General features: G+C 36.0%; 1 protein-coding gene across 1 annotated transcript; it reads left to right on the plus strand.

Annotated features, from left to right (window-relative positions):
- The first annotated feature begins 234 nt into the window (after positions 1-234).
- Positions 235-20,482, plus strand: LOC127969316 (ectonucleoside triphosphate diphosphohydrolase 1). Its single transcript, XM_052571176.1, has 11 exons — positions 235-1,358; positions 2,348-5,047; positions 15,830-15,945; positions 16,036-16,153; positions 16,653-16,803; positions 17,414-17,573; positions 17,768-17,986; positions 18,511-18,762; positions 18,857-18,964; positions 19,073-19,210; positions 19,410-20,482. Exons 2-11 carry the CDS (start codon positions 5,032-5,034, stop codon positions 19,617-19,619), a joined length of 1,488 nt encoding a protein of 495 aa, XP_052427136.1. The 5' UTR covers positions 235-1,358; positions 2,348-5,031; the 3' UTR covers positions 19,620-20,482.
- Positions 20,483-20,709: the final 227 nt, after the last annotated feature.

Below are 20,709 nucleotides of genomic sequence, written 5' to 3' on the forward strand. Positions count from 1 at the left end.
CTATAGCAAGTCTCAGTAAGCTTAGCAAAGGCTTTTTAAATAATATAATACATAAAAATAAAACAGACAGAATAGAAAAATAATAGAGCAAGCTAGTGTTAGAGGTCTTTTTTTGCTTTTGTAAATTTTATAATGAATTAAAAGAAAACAGACAGAATGCTAAAATATTAGAAAGCTAGTTCCTTTTTTTGTTAAGAAAACAAGCAGCAAAGTATAATTTTTTTTTTTTTTTAAAGAATATAATTAGAATAGAGAGTGCTAGAGTTAGAGGATCAAATACAGATGGAAAAAATTAGTTTTTAGCCGATTCTTGAAGATGGCTAGGACTCAGCTGCTCGGATTGATTTGGGCAGGTCATTCCACCAGGAGGGAATATTTAATTTAAAAGTCCGTAAAAGTGACTTTTTGCTTCTTTTGGGTGGCACAATTCTGAGTGAAAGCAAACACGTTCCGGGATTGATTCAGGGACAGATCCCGGTTAGGGGACCTAGTAACATTGCACGTTATCGCGCAACTTTTTTACCATGTGTTTTGAAGGAAGATCAACGTTCGAGACAAAAAAATATGTGCAAACTGTAATGAATCAGAGACCATTTAGTTCCTAACGTGTCATCACGGGACCTTTACGGGTTCTGTGTGAAAGCAAGCACATATTCCGGGTAATCACTGGCAGTGTGAAAGTGCAAAATCTAGCGACCCGGGAACAATTGCCAGGACACATTAGCCGTGTTTTTACCGGAATCACAGTGTGAAAGGGGCTCAAGATACTTTGAAGGATCATCTGATAGGTAAGACTCAAACCACTGGAGTCCGGTTCCTGAGATTCCTTTTGCCAGTAGGGTTGACGGGAGGATCTGGGGGTTAACTGTGTCAAAAGCAGCGGACAGATCAAGCATGGAAAATGTGGGAAAGTCGTCAGAGTTCATGCAGGACAAATGAGCGAGGAAAATGTTTTAAAAAGCATGTTAATTTTGTTATGGTACTACAGGTATGTCCTTTAAGCGGTGTAGTGATTAGCAGAGAAGAAAGAGAGGAGCGATGGATACACATTAAAGTCAGTAATACTTTTGGATCTGCACCACAACCTTTCAGCAGCTCTAAGCTTAGAACAATGTTCACGGAGAACCTCAGATAACCAAGGGACTGGAGGGGTGGTATGGGAGACAAGGGGCAAACAGTGTCTAAACAAGATGTAAAAGTGCAGCAGAAAGTATCAGTAGCACTATTAGCATCAAAAGATGATAACAGTTTAGGGGAAGGAAGTGAAGATGAAACCATAGCAGATAGCCAGGAGGGTAAGAGTGAGCGTTGGTTACGCCAAAAGATGGCATCATGTGAAGGGCTATGTGTTGTGTCAGGTAGAGGTGGGCAGATCGATACTTATATCGATAATATCGATACCAACGTTGGTATCGGTATTGATCGATACCAACGGGAAAATATCGATACTTAAGTTTCAGTTTCTCTCGTTTTGCGACCTGGCCGTGTTTGTCAAAATGCTGCTGCTGTCACAGAGCAGAGCAAGCTCTCAAGAGTGCTGCTCGTGCTCGACACTGCTCTCCGCCCCCTCTCCTGTGTTGTACCGTCACGTGACTCACCACTAGCGCTACCACCAGCAGTCAGGCGCGCGCACCGCTCAGCCGCGCATTTCTAACAGCAGTCGGTCAGAGGCAGAGAAAGAGGAGCGTTGTATGGCTGTATTTTCAGGCCGATCTACCCTTTTTGTGTTAGCTGTGAAAGGGATACTAGTTTCTATATTTAAATTTCACCTAGATGTGTACCAGACTTAATTATTTTTATTATTTTTCAATAGCTGATTCTCCAAGAGCAGTGGATATTACAAGGCGCCTATCAGAAATGATTGTGAAGGACCTGCAGCCTCTTTCCATAGTGGAAGATGTCGGCTTCAGGAATTTTGTATAAGGAGAATTTGTTTTATATTGTGAAGTAAAACTTTGTGACTTTAAGAAAAAAATACTGAAAAGAAGTGCACTAAAGAGGAGAAAATTTTTTTTTATTAACATGCTACTTGAAAAGAGAATTTGTTTTTACATTTTTTATATTTGTGAAGTAATCATTTTGTAACTTTGTTTATTTAAATAAATCAGAAGTAACCAAAAGTTGTTTCTGAACAAAAGCTTTTGTAGTACTGATTAATAACCCAAAATGCAAATCACATAAACAAATTAAAAGTCATGAAAATTAATTTAGATTTAGGTTGAAGACACATCCACCTTAATTATTAAAAAGTATCGATATTGGTATCGGTATCGGCGATACTGGCCCTGTATTTACTTGGTATCGGATCGATACCAAATCTAGCGGTATCGCACACCTCTAGTGTCAGGAGGTTGAGGTTAAGAGTGAGGAGGAAGTGTGCAGTGGTGTTACCAGTACATGATCAGTGGAGCAGTGTCGTGTGTAAACAAGGTCCATTTGTTTGCCTGATTTGTGAGTAGCAGAAGTTGGCACTCGGTTGAGATCAAAAGAGGCAAGCAGAGTGTGAAAGTCTGCAGATGGAGGTTTATCTAGGTGGATGTTGAAGTCTCCAAACGTAGCTAGAGGAGTGCCATCCTCAGGAAAGGTTGAGAGCAGCACATGTAATAGGGCTTGGGCGTCGTGACGTCATTACTTGGCGTGGCCGCCACGTTGAATGCTTCCTTTACTGCCACTCGGACTACTGCGCAGTGTTTAGACATACTCCCTCTCATCCGTGTGTCTTAATTTGATGAATTAAAAATCTATTTTAACCATTTTCAACCGTTGCTGTATTGTGGGGTGTAATAGCGCAACACATAATAGCCATGGGGAAAATAAAATGAGAATGGATTAACTTTACACCGCTTTCCTGCTTGGAGGCGTGACTACGGAGACCATAACATCTGAATATTAATTTATATAGCTTGAGTCAACATTGAAAATAAGGGAAATTTCTTGAGTTACTCATCCAAAATACGGGTAATTTCAACATTCATCTTTTTGTTGCTATCCCTCTGCTGACAGCAAAAATTTGTACTATAATAATGCTGCATTAACTAACGTTAAGCGATTTGTGAAGCTAGGTCTCACGTGACTTTAGTTACAGACTGGCGTGAAATCGTGCTCTCACAACAACAACGCTATCTTAAAAAGCCCAACATCACGCTAAGGTTGCTTTCAAGGAATCAAAACGATGCTTTGAAAACATCTGTTTCACTGGAAGGACAAGGAGTAGCAACAGGAAAACAACACAGAGACTTGACAGGTCTGATGGAGGGGCTAACGGGATATTTTACAGGAAAATACTAAAACGGGAAGACAGCGGGAAAACAGCTCAAATACGTGAGAACCCCGGAAAAACGGGAGGGTGGACAGCTACTAACTACACTTTTGAAACACATTGTTAAAACTCCATGTGTGAATGGTTGTTAGCACTAACGGTTACTGAACTAGCAGCTAGGTAACGTTAGAGCGCAGCTCACCGGATTACTGTATACTGTTTTGCCGCTGTTCCGTTTTGCAGCTCCTGAACCCATCCATTTGTGAACTGTACATGAGACTTGACTTGTAGCTTTGGAACTATTCTGAAGTGTAGGCGCTCACAAAACAAACACGGTAGCCGAAGATATCTGTAATGCAAACGTGCGGCAAAAAGTCTCCGTCGGTACTCCACTATTTGTTGAGAATTTCATATGGATCCAAACCGTTAATAGAGCCGATTTTGTCCACATACCGGTCCCTGGCATCCCTATTTAGCCTATCCCTATAAATCCCACAACCTTTTCACGATTTTGACATCTTTTTTTCTTTCTACCAACTCTGCTCTTCTCGTTCAACTGGCTGTATGTTTACATTCGCGAAGCTGGCAACATGGCCGCCACGTCCCAGAATGCAACTTGGCGCCCAAGCCCTATTCATCCAAAAAGTTACCTAATGATCCTGGGGTCGATAACAAATACAAAATGCATTTTAAGAGGGTAGGTAATAGTACAGTAACTGAATGAGATTCAAAGGAGCTGTTGACACCCACAGATGGTAAATGATTACATTTCAAATCATTAGAGATAGGCAGACCAGTACCTCCACCTCTTCCAGTCAAACTGAGAGAGTGCTGCAGGGGTGGCAGTGTCCTCTGGTTTGATCCAGGTCTCTGTCAGGGCCATTAGATTGAGCTTTGAATGACTAATAATAAATGACTTTGTTTACAGCGGACTGGCAATTCCAGAGAGCAATAGGAATAGAGAGAAGTGTATTAAAAGACATGTTAGGCAAAGTATTTAATTAATTACCCTCCTGTCATTCCAAATCTGCATGACAATCTGGAATACAAAATTAGATATTTAGCAGAATGACAGCACATTTACATACTGTAACTATCTCTACTAACATGCTGTACTATCGAAGATAATCCTCAATAAGTTTCATATTTCTCACTTCCTATGTCAATGATATTATTTATTTTCACAAACACCTGTTCCTGCCCCCAGGGCAACACCTGCGTGAAAGACCCAGACACAAACAGAGAGAACAAAAAAAAAAGTAGAGAACAAAACATGACTTTTGTTGTGTGTTGATGTTTTTTATGACAACCGAGAGTGACAGAGCTAGTTGTAACCCAGAGAGAAACAAAAAATGTTGCAAAAGTGGTTAACGGTTAGTCGGAAGTCTCTCTCTCTCTCTCTCCTCTCTCTCTCTCTCTTTTACACACAAACACACACAAACACACACATACACACACACACACACACTCACACACACACACTCTTTTTCATTGTCTTTCTCTCTCTCTTCACACACAGTTGAGAACAGAGAGGTAACAGGCAGATTGTTAACATGGTTGGTGGTGGAGGAAGGGAAGGAGGGAGGGAGGGAGAAAGCTTGGCGTCTGTCCCGCCCACTCATGCCCCCTTATAAAGCCTCATAAAGAACCTCAAGAATGGAAAAGACCCTCTAAGAGAGCTGAGCCAAACACCCTAAACAGCACTTAGAGTTGGTACGAGTCAGAAAGAGGGCGAGAGAGAAAGAGAGAAAGGATTATAGGACGCTGCATTCATGGATGAACAAGGAGGTGAGTCTATGACATCCACTCACATGAACACACACTTCACCATATTGGGTTCACGGCAGGGCAGGATGTAATTTGGAAAGGAGTGCACAAAGGAAGGAAGAAGAAAAAACAATGCAGGATCACTATAAAAACACTCAAAATTATCTGATTTTGTGGAGGTTTCTTCTGCTAAATCAACCTTTCTTAATATTAAGATTAACTTTAAAATATGGTTCTGTGGATATTGATTGTCCTTATCCATGTTTGTGTGTTAACTTTAGACAGACAGTTCAAGAACCATATGGTTTCACAATGTTTTTTAAATTACAGATCTGTTGTGCGCTGCTAAATAATGAACTAATGCAGTATTTCAAAAACATTTGCATTGTTTAAATCAGTGACATGCTCTCTATAAAAATTCCAGATAGACATCATACATTCTCAGTTAAGCCTACACGCTTTAAAGAATCCTTTGAAGCATGCAGTTTGTATTAACCTGATGAACTACCTGTCAAAAAGTTTAAAAGTTCGTGCATCGGATTTATTTACGACCTCGAAGAAACGCTATTGTAGATCAGGAACTGGTAGAAGTGTGCTCGATAATCCAGTATTGTTCGGTACATTCGGTTTAGACATGTAAACAGATTATACGAAACAATGTAAATAAAGGAAAATAAAAAAAATACAGGAATCCACTGTAGGCTATGTGATCATCAGAGGCATCGGGTTTCAGCATCTGGTGTTCATCTAACTGCTTTAGCAGCAGAAGCCTGTGAGAGTTTGTGCAGGACTGAGAGCGCCGAGGCATCGTCAAAAAGAGGAAGAGTGAGAGAAAGATTATTACATAACACCAGAGGATTTCTTCCTGAGATTGGACAGAACATCTGGTAGTAACAAAACATCCCCCAATGTAACCATGTCTAAAATGTATTTAAGTAAGTTGCAGCTGCATTATATCTGGATATATATGGAGTTGTGCATTCTTGCACGAGGCATAGAAATACTGCAATGTTTTCATTAAGAAAAATACTATTCTGTTTTCGCATGCAAAAATTAGAAAACTCATGTAATCCCTGTGCCATCTTCCTTTACCTGCAGTTAGTGCCTTGAGCAAATTAAACTTCCTGTAGCTGGCACAGCAAGGTCAGTGCAGACATTCTTCATTATTCCAGTAATGTGCACTTGAGGAAGTCCCACCCCACCCACACATGGAGTATTTTTTGGAAATCTGCATGAAGGGATTCCCTTTTATTTATAGGGCCATTTCAAGAATCTTAGTTAAATAAAACATGAATTTTCATTGGTAGTTCATGCAATCTTAGGTCCAATAAATCCTATATATTTATCCCTGCTTCAGTAACACTTTAGTAAAGAGACCAGTTAACTGCTTATTGGCATCCCAACTAATAACATATTGGCTGTTTATTACATATAAAGCACATATTCTGTATGACTATATTCTACATCCCAAACCTAATAACCAAAGTTGACCAACTATGTTACTAAATATTAATAAGTGGCAGATTAGGAGTGTACTGAGGCAAAAGTTGCAGTTAATGGTTTGTTAATAGCGAGAACTGGACCGTAAAGTGTGACCAAAATTTTTTTTTTTAAATGTAAATGTTATGTAAATACGTTTTGATGCATAGTTTTAGGACCACAGGTTTTGTGTGTGTGTGTGTCTTTTGGGTTAATGTGCATGAGCTAGCATTAATACATCCTCAAAAAATTTTATGTATGTAGTTGTAAACTAATGTAAATTTTACCAAATATGGTCTGATATTAGTTAAGCATTTACATATTTAAATTAGACTTGAAACAGGGCATATATAGGAAAATATTGCAAAATGCAAATATGCAAAATGGCTTCTTTGTACCCTCATAATGAAGTACAATGCGTGTCATCGTAAATGGCTTGTGTGAGAACAGGGCTCTGCAATCACACCTCACTAAGGTTTTGCACTACATACTGAAGGTCTGTGAGTGGAATGTAGGCTGTGTGAGTCAGACCCCAAACCACAGTCCCAAGTGCTAATTGCCAGAATGTGGTCTACTCATGACAGTATCTGAGAGAACAATTGTCATAGATAAAATGTGCACCTTATCACTTTAAAATCTATTTAGAGGAACATTATTAAATTTTTTATAATATAGTAATATAGAAATTCCTAATAAATGCATGCTGAACTTACCTCAGCTCAGCAATATGATTCCTGAGATAACTGCCCATATGATAGCTGTACCTTTACAAACATGAAATGTGTGAATCATTGTGAGATTTTCGACTGAGTAATACAAGAATCTTTACTGAAAGTTCAAGTTATCTCCAACCACAAACAACTCATCAGAAGCTGACTATCACGCACGTCCTGATTTTGCCAAGTCCGATGTGTTCCTAGGTCAACATATTTTGTTGACCCTGGAACAACATTTTACTCCAAAAATATATTCTTAACCATATCCCTACACCTAAACCTAACCTTAACCATGAGTAATCCTTAAAATCAGAGGAAATTATAGATGAATGACACTGATGTACAAGCACCAAACACTGATTTTAAGCATAAACTTCACAAAATCTATAAACTGGTTCTTCAAATCTGATTGGTTAATCACAATGTTGTTCCAGGGTCAACAACGATGTTGTCCCAGGAACATGTCTCACTTGGTAAAATCAGGTTAGGCGACTATCACCAGGTTTTAGTAGTTAAGACCAAGTCAGCTTCTGGTTATCAGTTAGTTTGCTGCCAAATAAAACAAATTCAGTCAAAGTTTCCTCTTTGAAATATAAAAATGTCCCACACGTGTATTTCAAAAATCTGATGTGTATCTTAATGAATGAATTAATTAATGAATGTATGAAGGAATTAATGAAATTAACTGTGGCATTATATCTGTTGCTGAAGCACCAGCTTTCAAATGAATGACTCTGCGATGAGCAGTTGCAAAAAACTCTTATGAACCTTTCTTGCTTAATCAAACATTTGGCATCAGACCCATCTGACTGCCAGGAAAAAGCCCATTCCATGTGTCCCTGGAGCATCTCTATAGAACGCAGTGCTTCCACTGTTGCTTTAAATAAATCAATCAAAGTCACTGGATTAGCAGTGTTGTTAACATGCTCAAACAGATTGCAAGTGTTAACTTACACAACAGTGAAGAAGGCATGCATTTAAGTGGGTGATTGTGAAGTGGAAATGAATGAGAAAACTATGATAAAACAAAAACAAAATAATTCCGGACTATTCCTAATGCAGGAACTGCAGAGCTGTGTTTGGGCTTGGCTGGTCATGTCTGAGCAAAAGAAAGATGCCACAGTAAAGGAAATATGTTCCTGGTTGTCGAAGATTAATTATAATTCTTTCACAGTTTGTCTTTCTTTGAGCTTATTGGTTGATATATTAGTTACATTGATGAATTCACTTTTGTGTGTCACTCAAAATGTTTTGTTAGTGTTAAGAGATTAAATTGTCTGTGTTCCACACAGGAAAGTCTGTTATTTTCCATATTGATTAATTTGTGATTGACATTATATTTATATACACATATTTTGGATAGATGTATTTAAATTGAAAATCTATTTAAAAAAATGTCCAATAAGTATGGTATAATGGAAGATAATATATCTCTTTAAAGATGGCATAATGGAAGATAATACATCTCTTTAAAAATATATTTATCCAAATATTTGTTAAATGTATCTGTACTTTTAAAAAATAGATACTTTTTGCAGTTTGGACCGTCTAGTCATTAGTCATTTCACAACTCACAGCTCACTTCCTCTAACCTTTAAAATTGCGCACAGCAGTTGAAATAAACATCCTTTTTCTAGTTGAACAAACATTCATTGAAGACCATCCTGAAATATATACATCACACGTGGTCACTTCAGTTCATACACTGCATTGAGAATATTACACATACAGGATGTGTAGTAATAACTCCATATAATATAGTGTCTCCTAAAACAAATAATGCATGTCAACTACGCCTTTCCTGTTAAGATGAAAACAACATTATCTTTGTTTATTTTGAAGTTCAAAGCACAGATCTAAACCACTTTCCCCAAACAATAATTCTAAAGAAGAACACTTAAGACTGAGCTTTTTTTTATTTAATTTTTTTTTTTACATATCTCTCTTTTCTAGAAGTTTAGTTGAAGACAGATTCAAATACATCTGCTGATAATCGTTCCTCTTCGCACATGTGTTTGCGCTGACAAGCCTAAGCTGACCACATGTTTCAAGGGTGTGACAAATGCTGTTCCCTCTGATGGAAAGTATGAGTGCAAATTCTCTAGACCACTAAACCTAATGCTTCTTGGATCATTTCTTGTCTTTATCAGTCTTTAAGACTGAATAAACTACATATTGTGTAACCTAATCCCATTTATCTAAAAAGGCTTCTTGGCTCTAACATAATAAAACGGTCTGATTGCTTTCAAATGGACTTTACACTATAGCAAAGAGGCAAGAAAGGCAGTTTATTTGATTATCTTTCTAAAAAAAAGCATCACAGATGAATGGGAAATGAACAATCAATGGGAAAGCATTTGTTACTGTAAATCTTGAATGACTGCAAGCTAAAAGCCTAAAGCACGTTCAAAATACTTGTCATGATGAAAATATTGTAAAATGTCATCAGTTTGAGTTTTGGATGAGGCATTATTCACGCCCTTCACTTTTGGCTGATGGTGCTGTTTGTGGGATTCACACCTGCCAGCTGAGAATTCGTTTCCAGATATTCTTTAACATTCATTTAAAGCTATCTGTGCAACACACTGAGGACATACCAAAGGGTCAAGCTTTGTCCAGTTAGCCCCTGCTAGTAGATGCAATAATTGACATATCTTGACCATTTCTCCAGGTAATTAGAATAACATTATGGCCACTCCTTTCCTGGTAAAAACTTAATTCCATTAAATAAGTGCAAAGAACTACACAAAAAGCAATTCAAATGTCTCCATCATATTTTATAACACACACACACACACACACACACAAACAGTTCACCCTTAATGCACATTATCACGTCTGTCATGTTGGCCCTCGAGGAGCCTGATTGCAGCCTCTGGCCTAATTATGCATGTTCCTCATTTTCTCCAACATCTCAGTTGTTTAAAAGATTATGGCAATTTTTTAAGTCTGATTTTATATTATTATAGCAAATGTTCTGCAAGCTCATAAGTAAAATTTAAAATCACTAAACCATCTTATACACTACCTCCAGATACTACAGAACTCCTTGAGCAATATGCATATTAACAATCATTGTCTTTGTAATATAATCCATATTTAAAGGAGGGATAGACTTTCATTCTTTCATTTTCTGAAAGGCAAGCTACCGTCAAACACAAAACATCCTGAAGACATACCTTCCTGACACCTTTGATAACACGCTTTCTCGCAAATGTAATTATCATGTTACTTAAATGTATCTTTTATAAAATTAAAATAATAATAAAAATGTTATTTTACATTTAGTTTTAAAATCTTAAAATAAAAAAATGATGGAGAATAGAATTTCTTCCGTCATTGTTTGAAAGAAAAGCTACTGTCTATGTGGACACCCCTGATATCCTGCCTTCTCACGATTGTGTTGCAAGAAACGCTTTCAGAGTTCACTATGTAGGGTGTGAAGTGGCATGTACCATTATTTACCATGTTTCAAGAGTGTCACATTGACTTGGATTACCTCATACAAGCTTACTCAGGCACCTAGGGCATGTTAGCGCAGGTGAGGGTAACAGAGAAGACATTAAACCTGAAGTAACATGCTTAGTCATGGATTTGGACTACAGTGACTCTTCAGGCTGATAAGACTAATAAACTCTGTCAGTGAGATACTATGTTTTCAAAGGATTTAGTAGATGATGACAGTGTCTCAACTTTGGCTGATCTATGCAGAAATCTAGAGGAACACCCCAGGTAGACAGAAAATCTGTTTACTTGGCAGCATGAGTGTGCATTGACGTCTCTGTGGTGTTCCAGTCAATAAAAGATTCACAGCTGAGACATGTAGGTTGCTATGTAAACATCCTTTGAAAGAAGGTCATTTCACAAAGAAAGCTTTTTTTGAGTTTCCCTTTACTCAAGAGGAAACGCAACTTTGTTTCATAATGAAGACTGGTTAAGTAAAGCAAGAGACATGCCACTGATCCTGGAGATAGTTTTTTAGAGAGCGCTGTACAACCTTTTTAGGTTATGAGTTAGATTCTCTAAACATTAGGCCACGACTTTCCCATTTTGCTATTTTTTTCTTTTCATTTTGTCACTGGTATGAAGCATTCCTATGGATTATGGACTCAATTTGCCTTGTTTCTTTGTACAGCTGTTCTCCTTAAACACTGTCTTGATCTGTGCATTGTGCAATATGACATGTAACAAATGTTTAGATTTAAATCTGCTTAGTCTGCTCAGTCTTTACATAAAAAGACCAGCGAGGACTGGATATTTTCATGTTATATCCTATATCTTTCATCTTACATCTTATATCCTTTTCATCTCATATCCTCATAGTATATCTTATGTCTCCATTTTGATGTGGGTTTGGATATTTAGCACGATCTCTTGTTGTTTAAACACTTGGCAGTGTTCCCTTGTAAATACCATTGTATTATAGCTTTAATATACAACAGACAGAAACAGGTAAAAGACCTTCACTTGTATTCAAGAGTTTGTGGTCAGTAATTAATCTTTTTATTCAGCAAGGTCGCATTCAGTACGTGCATTGTAACAAAGGATTTTAAATAAAAGCTGCTCTTTTCAACTTTCTATTGATCACAGAATCTGAAAAAAAATATTTGTTTCCACGAACAAACAATAAGCAGCACAACTGTTTTCAGCCTTGCATATTAGAATAATTTCTGAAGGATTGTGTGACACTGAAGATTTGAGTAATGGCTATATATTTCAGCTTTGTCATCACATGAATAAATTACATTTTAAAATATATTACAATACAAAATGTTTTTGATCAAATGAAATATAAGTGAATATAAGAGAATATAAGAGACTTAAAAAAATTGAAAAACATTTTGAATAATCTTATCTTAAAACCCTCTTATATAACAGAGTGTTTTCATTGTGTCCAGGTTAAACTGCAAATTATCCAAAAGTTATGAACTTCTTCAATTCAGGGAAGGAAACCAAGGAACCTTAAATAACATATGGATAACAAATAGACTGAGACTGATCACCTCAAGTCATCTAAAGACTATTAAGGACCCTGATGCAGCAAGTAAAATATTTGGATGGAATAATGTCTTACAAGGACAACAGACAAAGTTGTCCGAAGAAAGTATCTTCCGTATGTGTCAAAAGAATAATAGTCTGTGTTCATTCAATCACCCCCATGTTTTTCCAAACCTGCATGACCTTCTTCTACAGAACACATAAGGGAACTCATGGCTGTAGCCAGGCTTGAAAAATTTGTATTGTTCGGGAGTGTGTGTTGGTGTTAAAGAATTGTGCTATAATAACTCAAATACATCTCATTATATACACTTTAAACTTTTAAATGAGACAGACATGAAAGTGAGTGAGTGTCCTGACATACAGCCAAGTATTGTGAGCCATACCCAGAATTCGTGCAGACATGTAAGTGTTCGTGAAAGATGTTTTCTTTGTTTTGTAGGGATGATCATTTTTAAATCATATTGCATCAAAGTGTGTTAATAATCTATAGTAAAATATAGTTTTTATTAATGACCATTGTTCTGATAACGTTGTCTAGTGTTCTTATGAATGTTTATGGCATTATTTGTGAAAATGTAACTACTGAATGAATTACATAGCATAGACTTCTTCATGGCTGGTGTGTAACCTACTTGTTCTACAGATCTTTACTAGTGTTAAATGCTACTGTTTTTGACCACTTCTCTGACAGATAATATCAGGATGTTTTTGCGTTTCCTTTATCAGATGTACTATGCTTTCAGCAATAACCTGTGCATGTCGACGATGCAGTATTGCCACCAGACATCGTTATAAAAACAGCCAAAAAAAACAAACTAACAATAGGTCTAAAAATAAACAGTAATGATTTAAACATTTTTGCAAATAAGATAAGATAAATATATTGCTGACCCCAAACTGCAATTTCAAACTGTACTTACTTAGTTTTAAATTTAAAACTAAAAAGTTTTATTATTAATACTATTTATTATAGCATTAACTGATGTAAAACTAGAATGCTGGATTTTTATGAAAGATCCAGAAAAATCCCTTTTCCCATCAAATGGAATGGGGAATTGGGGCTGTCAAGCAATAAAATTACATATAACTGTCATAAAGGTTTCCAAATATCTCATGCTTTTGAGAAACAGAAAATAATTTCTGTCATTTTATTTATTGCTTTGTGAGAACAGCTGCTATTTGTTCTGGAAAATAACATCTGCATGCCTTAAATTCAGTGCATGTTAAATTTAAAAGCGAGTTCATTTCTATACCTCATTTCTGATATATGTGTTTAACTCCTGCATGAACTGGACACATCTTTCATCCATTGTGTCCTCTAATGAAGACTTTTTAATGAAAGAAAAAAATTTAATTCTGAGAAATAAAATGTAAATATTGCATTAAGATGCAGTTTATAGTCTTCAGACCAGAACACTTGAATGCCAAAGACAAAAGCTTCAGTACCAGAGGCTGATCAGTATGCAGCTCACACATGGTTTCCAAAGTGGTGCAGTCCCCAAACGGGTGCACAAGGGAACTCTTCTCCCGCCCGCCTGTAACGTCACTTGGAGCCTGGCTCCACTTGCACAAAGGGTGTTTCCCCAAAATAACACGAAATCACTTGTGCCAAGCAAAGCCAGAACTATGCACACATGTGTGATTGATCGTTACTTAAACAAATCCAAAGTAACTAACTCACAAGACTAGGCTGTAATTCAGCGGGCAGGAATCAATTACAGTAATAATATGTTAAATGGGACTTAACAACATTAACTGAAAAAAAAAAAAACAGTTTTTTCCAGTAAGAGAAGCCAGCGCATGTCCTGATGGGTTGGTAAAAAGCGCAGTGAGGCGCGTTGATTTAAATGTTTCATTGCTGCATATACAGTACTGCTTTACTTACATTAAACTTAATGAAATGTGGCTTGCTTGAGCTTGCAAGAACTAGAAGTAAACTCGATATAAGGGAGATGTGTAATGTGTATGTCTTCTTTACATGTCATAAACACTCAATAATTTCCATATGCTACAAAATAAGGTAGAAAACTAACAATACGTAGAAATATAAATTAGTGAATCACACATAATGCTTGACAAGAGCTGAAATACTAACTGAAAACATTATTTTATTTCTTGTGGTAATCAGATTTACTTGTTCAAATGGATTATGGTAACCCATTATACCCTTATTTTTTTATTTAAAAAAAATATATATTTCAAAAGAGTAGCCTAAATATGCTGGAGAAATTTGTAGAAAGTTTGTGTTAATGTTATATAACATACAGATTTATATTTGACCAGTTCTGTAATTTAATATCAATTGCATGATCAAAAAGTAAATTATTATTATCATTATTTTAATGTGTGAACTTCAGGAGTGTGGTGGTCCTGTTTGATAATGATTTTTTTGATTGGTCGAACTAAAGGTGTTACATCTCACCCATCACTGCACTGGTGTACAATGTTGAGTATGAATTAGATTAACAAACCATCAATTCACGAGTTCACCCTTACATCTAATCTGAAGGCGAATAGTAGGCATATTTTGGCGCGCTGTCCTGGGGGAGGGGTCAGGGCCCGGAGCATAGCCCGAACCCAAATAACTCCCCCTATCCCTAATTTGGGATAAATAGATTAGAAGTGAGGAGTTGGGGTGGAGGAGGGATGCCGAAAAACTGTTGTGGGACAGGAGGTAGGAAGACTGGATATATATATGCTTGTGTGCTAGTTAAGATGATTAGCTAAACGAGATGCACCTGTGCCAAATTGGATGATTATCTGATCGTGCTCCTCCCGAACTTTCTTAATAAAACCACATAATGAGAGCATCTCAATTGTTCCATAAACACGCATTCATAAAACACATAATAAAGCATTTTAAAATAATTTTATACTAAAAATGATTTAATCAGTGACCCTGAACACAAAATTCACATTATTTCACAGGAAGAATGTTCCCTTTAACCACAAGTATTCTTATAAATTCTAATTATACTTATAAAATTAAGCCGAAATTGTCCAATCCATAAATCCATCCATTCTCCAGGCAGCATTTCCAACAGGGACGTGGGAATGCCAGAGCCTATCCCAGCATCTGTGACCACAGAAAACAAAAACTGGATATTTTCCTAAACTCTGAGATATTCACTAAAGTGAAAATTCTCATGATCTGTAAAAATTCTACATCAGACCTGAACACACGAAAGGCCTCTGGCTTTATTGTGGACACCATGGGGAGACAGCTGTAATGCCCAGCAGAATACACCGTGCCATCATGCTTTCAAACTCTGTTTGTTTTTCCGTTAAACTGACATTACATGTTAGTGTCTACTAAATATTTTTTAAACCACAAAAAGCCTCACCACAAGGCAAACAATAGCTAGAATTTGCTTCACAATTATTATTTAGTCTAGTTTAGAGATAACAAACACATGGATTCAGTTTACAGTTTGCATTGAATCCAAACACTCTGTACTGTTGTTAATAATTTAAAATGCTATATTGTTATGGAATATGGAAAGTACATACAGTATATGCTTACACTAGAAACAAAAAGTACAGAAGCATTTAAAAATAGTGCAAGTTTTCAACCTGCTTTCTTTATTTTCTCTTTTTAAAACAAAAGGTAAGAACTCGTGGAACAGGCCAGTGGCCATCTTTCTGGCTGCTATCGCTGCGGTGATCATCATCATGGTGGCCATTTCTGTCGTCCAGAACAAGCCTTTACACCAGAAATACAAAGTATGACTAACATTTTAAGTGAACCAGTTATTGTTATACACTAGATTTGTACAGATTTCACTGATGCAATGGTCCTTGTGCACTTGACAGTATGGAATAGTTCTGGATGCAGGCTCCTCCCACACTTCTGTGTTCATCTATGAATGGCCAGCCGAGAAGGAGAACAACACTGGCATGGTACGACAGAAACACACCTGTAACGTGAAAGGTACGTAATCCCTAATTTGCAGAGAGAAATACTTATAGTTACATGTTTTGGATAGTGTTTTTCCTTGTCCTTTTTTCAGTATGCTAAAGGAATTGTCCACTCAAAATATATAATTATAATCTTTTCTCACTCCTCCATGTATTTAAAATCGAACTTTCCTTCTCTATGGAAGCAAAGCTGCTGTTTTCCATATAGTGACCGCAACTGTCAAGCATGATTTCCATTAAATAAAGAGCTACTGTATGGCTTCAGGGGACTTTAAATGTAGATAATGAAATGTAAGTCATATGGACTACTATTATGATACCTCAGCTCAGACATTCAGATAAAACATAAGAAAGAAAGTAAATCATGACAGACATGTAACTTTTGGGTGAACCCTCTATCCAAAAGTTATGTAAACATACCACATTATTTCCAACAGCATTTACATACTGAAAAAAAGCCTTTAGGCAATAATCTTGAAAAACTTTTTTCTGTTTTTATTACTGCCCTGTAGGCAAAGGCATTTCCAGTTACTCTGCTAATCCACAGGGGGCTGGTGCATCCCTGTATGAGTGCATGGAGGAAGCCAAGCAGAAAATACCAGCACACAGACACCCCGAAACCCCTGTGTACCTGGGAGCCACAGCAGGCATGAGACTGCTCAGGTAATCAATTCTCAATATTCTCATTTCACAAGAATCAAATAGTGAGTATAGAGTGGCCAAGAATAATTTAGAATATAACTCACCTGTCAAAAGTGTGGAATAAGATTTATCAAAATGGTTTTGAAAGAGGTCTCTTATGCTCACATATTGCGAAATATATCAATTTTAAAATAACTATTTTAAAATATTTTAAAACATAATTTATTCCTGTGATGGCAAACTGATTTTTCAGCTTTCATTCTAATATGCTCATTTGATTTTCATTATTTTAATCAATTATTACTGGTGCTCAACTATTAATTATAGTTCTTATTATCAGTGTTAAACATATTGTCAGCATGAATAATGATAAGAAACTTTTCTTGTGCACCAAAGTGTTACTCTCAACTAAGCTAGTGTAACATCACAGGAATAAATAACAACTGGTAGAAAAAAAATTTATTTGAAACTGTAATATAATTTCACAGTGTTTTAAATTAAATAAAAAACATTTAAATCCAACTAAACTAACTTTAAAAAATTGTTTTAAACTGTTTAAGTGGTAAGGCTGTTTAAGGTAACAATCTAATTGTTGAGTGGTAAAAGCTAATCATATTTTATTTTCTTTAAGGATGGAGGATGAAAAAGCTTCAGATAAGGTACTGGCCTCAGTAGCACAATCACTGAAGAGCTACCCCTTCTCCTATCGGGGAGCTCGTATCATCTCAGGCCAAGAAGAGGGAGCTTTCGGATGGATTACAGTCAATTACCTGAGCGAAAACTTGAGAAAGGTATGGTGCTTTTTAACCAGATTTAGCAATGTTTCACATTTTTAATTTTGATTTATAATTTTTTACCTAAAGTCCTTTTTTAAAGAACTGCAGTGCTGAATATATACAGTGTATACTTTATATCTAGTATAAGAATGATTATTGAAAGAGTTTCAGTGTGAAAAGGCCAATTGTCAGATGTGTTTATCATGCAGCCCACAGGGACGCTTGGAGCTCTGGACCTTGGTGGAGCGTCTACTCAGATAACCTTCGTACCTCAACAGAATATTGAATCAAAAGACAATTCTATTGACTTCAGGCTGTACGGAAACGATTATCACCTGTACACCCACAGCTTTCTCTGTTACGGGAAGGACCAAGCTCTCAAGATTTCTATGAGCAAGATATTAGAGTCAGCAGATAAAGCTTCAAAGGTATGCTTGTCATTGCAGTTGACGCTGTACAGACCAGGACTCTATGGAAATTTATACTTATTCTTTACAATAAAGTGGTGCATTGAAGCAATATTGCACTGACAAAAAACTGTGCCGTTTCCACTACTAGTAAATATCACAAATAATTACAAAGAATAAGCAAGTAACACTAAATTAAATGTGTAAATTTAAAGTAGAAAGACTGTAATACTATAATTCTTTGTAAATCCTATTCCTATAATCAGTTTCTTTTTATTTACAACTTTTTGCCTTGTGTGTATAGTAGAATATTAATGCATTTACTACACACACTTTATGAGGCATACTTTTCAAAGCAAATAAAATATTATTATGGCTGTCATTGTTCAATTTGACAAGACATTCTTTGTTAGGAACAAGCTTCTTGTAGCTTTGATTAAATTTAACTATTGTATTTTTATTTAATGCATGTCTAAAGATATAGACCACACTTGACACTTATGCAATTGTATCTTATATTTTTAAATGTTTTTTTCCTCCCTAAGACAGACCCCATTGAGTTAAGAGATCCTTGCTTTCACCCTGGATATAACGACAGCAAGACAGTTTCAAGTTTCTTCAATTCACCCTGTGTGAAAGAAGCGAAACCGGCAAATGAAAACTTCGTCCATGTGGGGCTTGGGAATTGGTCTCAGTGCCAACAATCAATCAGAAAGATTTTTAATACAGGCAATTGTCTTTACACAAGATGCTCTTTTAATGGTGTTTTCCAGCCTTCTGTCTATGGAGATTTTGGGGTAAGAAACGATGTACACAGTTTATTTGAAACATTTTAAATGGCTGGTTGTAAGTCATAACTAGTGCTAATAAGTATGCCATTTGACTCTCTAGGCCTTTTCAGCTTTCTTCTTTGTGATGGACTTTTTAAATCTGACAAGTGGTACTTTAACCACTACAAAGAAGAAGCTAGAAGCGTACTGTTCTACACCATGGGACCAGGTCAAATGCTTTATTAACTCTCTCTGAAGGATGTTCAGAATGGTTGCATTTTTGTTGGAATATGATGTCTAAATTATCTTTTTTGTTGTTTTTGTTTTGCTTTTGTAGATTGTTAAAAATCATCCCCAAGTATATAAGAAGTACCTTTCAGAATACTGCTTCTCAGCAACCTACATTCTCACCCTTCTGGAAGACGGATACAATTTCACCTCCGACAACTGGAAAGACATCAGGTTCATTAAGAAGGTAAGTATGATGTTATTAAAAAACGTTACATTATTCCTCATTAAAAGTATTCAGACAGGTAAGATGTTAGATTTTATGTAGGTTAAAAATAGAGTGATAAAACAATATATATATTGTTCAAAATGAAGTATTGAGAAACTTTTATTTTGGGGCCAGTGAATATGGAAACTGATTGAGATTATTGTGTCAACTGCTGCAGATAGGAGACAGTGATGCAGGCTGGACATTAGGTTACATGCTTAACCTGACCAACATGATCCCCGCTGAAGCTCCAGACACGCCGCTGATGCCTTATGAGGGATATGTCACATTTATTATCCTCTTCTTACTTCTGATACTTTTTCTTCTTGTTCTGGTCTATTTCTATTTCCATCGGTCCACTAGAACAGCTCAGAAAGACATAATTTAAATATGGATATTATTCTTTGGTCTCTGTATATTGAATGTTTGTGTCTGCAGAACAAAATGTCAGTAAATCCAAAAAAGTTTTACATTTCAAATAAATTGGAAATCATACCTCATGTGAAGGATAAACAGGTTTTTGGAGAGAGATGGGTTACAGGTTCCACTGCAGCTGAAGGGACTTCAGACTCTTTTCCAATTCTTCTGTGTTTTTGTGACCACTCAAAGTCTTCTTTAAAAGTCATGAGTACAGGTTTTAGCTTTTGGGAGGCTGGGTTAAAGCTTCCTTAAAAGAAAAAGTGCACTGAGACTCAATATATCATGTGCTTTTAAGTCTTTAATTAACCTTGCCATTTTATGTATAGAAAAGCACATCTTCTTGATGCCAGTATCTTTATTTTTAATTTTTTACTTATTATAAAGAATGTCTGTGAGAGTCAAAATATTCTTCTTTTTTTTTACATTATGGACATATGAAAATCACTGGATATCACTGTATAAAAAGAGCTTTCAGCAATTCAGCATAGCACATTTATTAATAAATTGCTAAATGAAAGTCTGTCATTGCATGCTTTTTTCTTGTTTTGTATTGCAATAATTTTTTAGTAACAAGAGAGTTGAAATAATCATTAAGTAAGTGAAATAATCATTTTTCCTAAAAAAAAACATTCTGTATATGAAATCCCTATGGCTCTGAATTGATGTGTAAAATTATGTGAAATTGTTTTTATATATTTAAACAAAACCTGTAGCAAATTTCTATTAAAATTAGAAATGGCTGATTGTGTATGTTTTATTTATAAATGCATGGCTATTTGAAAGAAGAATGCTCACCAATTTATTTGATTAAAAATACACTAAAAAGAGTAATCATATGGAATAGTATTATCATTTTAAAATGTTTTTGAAATGTAATTTATTTTTCTGATAGCACAACTGAATTCTCAGCAGCCATTATGTCTCATGATCCTTCAGAAATCATAAAATATGCTGATTTATTGCAAGTAACATTTCAACATTTCAAAAATGCAAACTGTTGTGCTGCATAACATTTTTGTGCATACTTTCAGCGTTCTTTGATTAGAAAGTTCAGAATA

The sequence above is a fragment of the Carassius gibelio genome, chromosome B12, assembly GCF_023724105.1.
Source record: "Carassius gibelio isolate Cgi1373 ecotype wild population from Czech Republic chromosome B12, carGib1.2-hapl.c, whole genome shotgun sequence".
In the NCBI taxonomy this organism is placed as follows: Eukaryota; Metazoa; Chordata; class Actinopteri; order Cypriniformes; family Cyprinidae; genus Carassius; species Carassius gibelio.

Coding starts and splice junctions, on each gene's coding strand:
- LOC127969316 (XM_052571176.1), top strand. Junction 16,804..17,413: donor GCAGGCATGAGACTGCTCAG/GTAATCAATTCT, acceptor ATTTTCTTTAAG/GATGGAGGATGAAAAAGCTT. Junction 19,211..19,409: donor ACATCAGGTTCATTAAGAAG/GTAAGTATGATG, acceptor CAACTGCTGCAG/ATAGGAGACAGTGATGCAGG.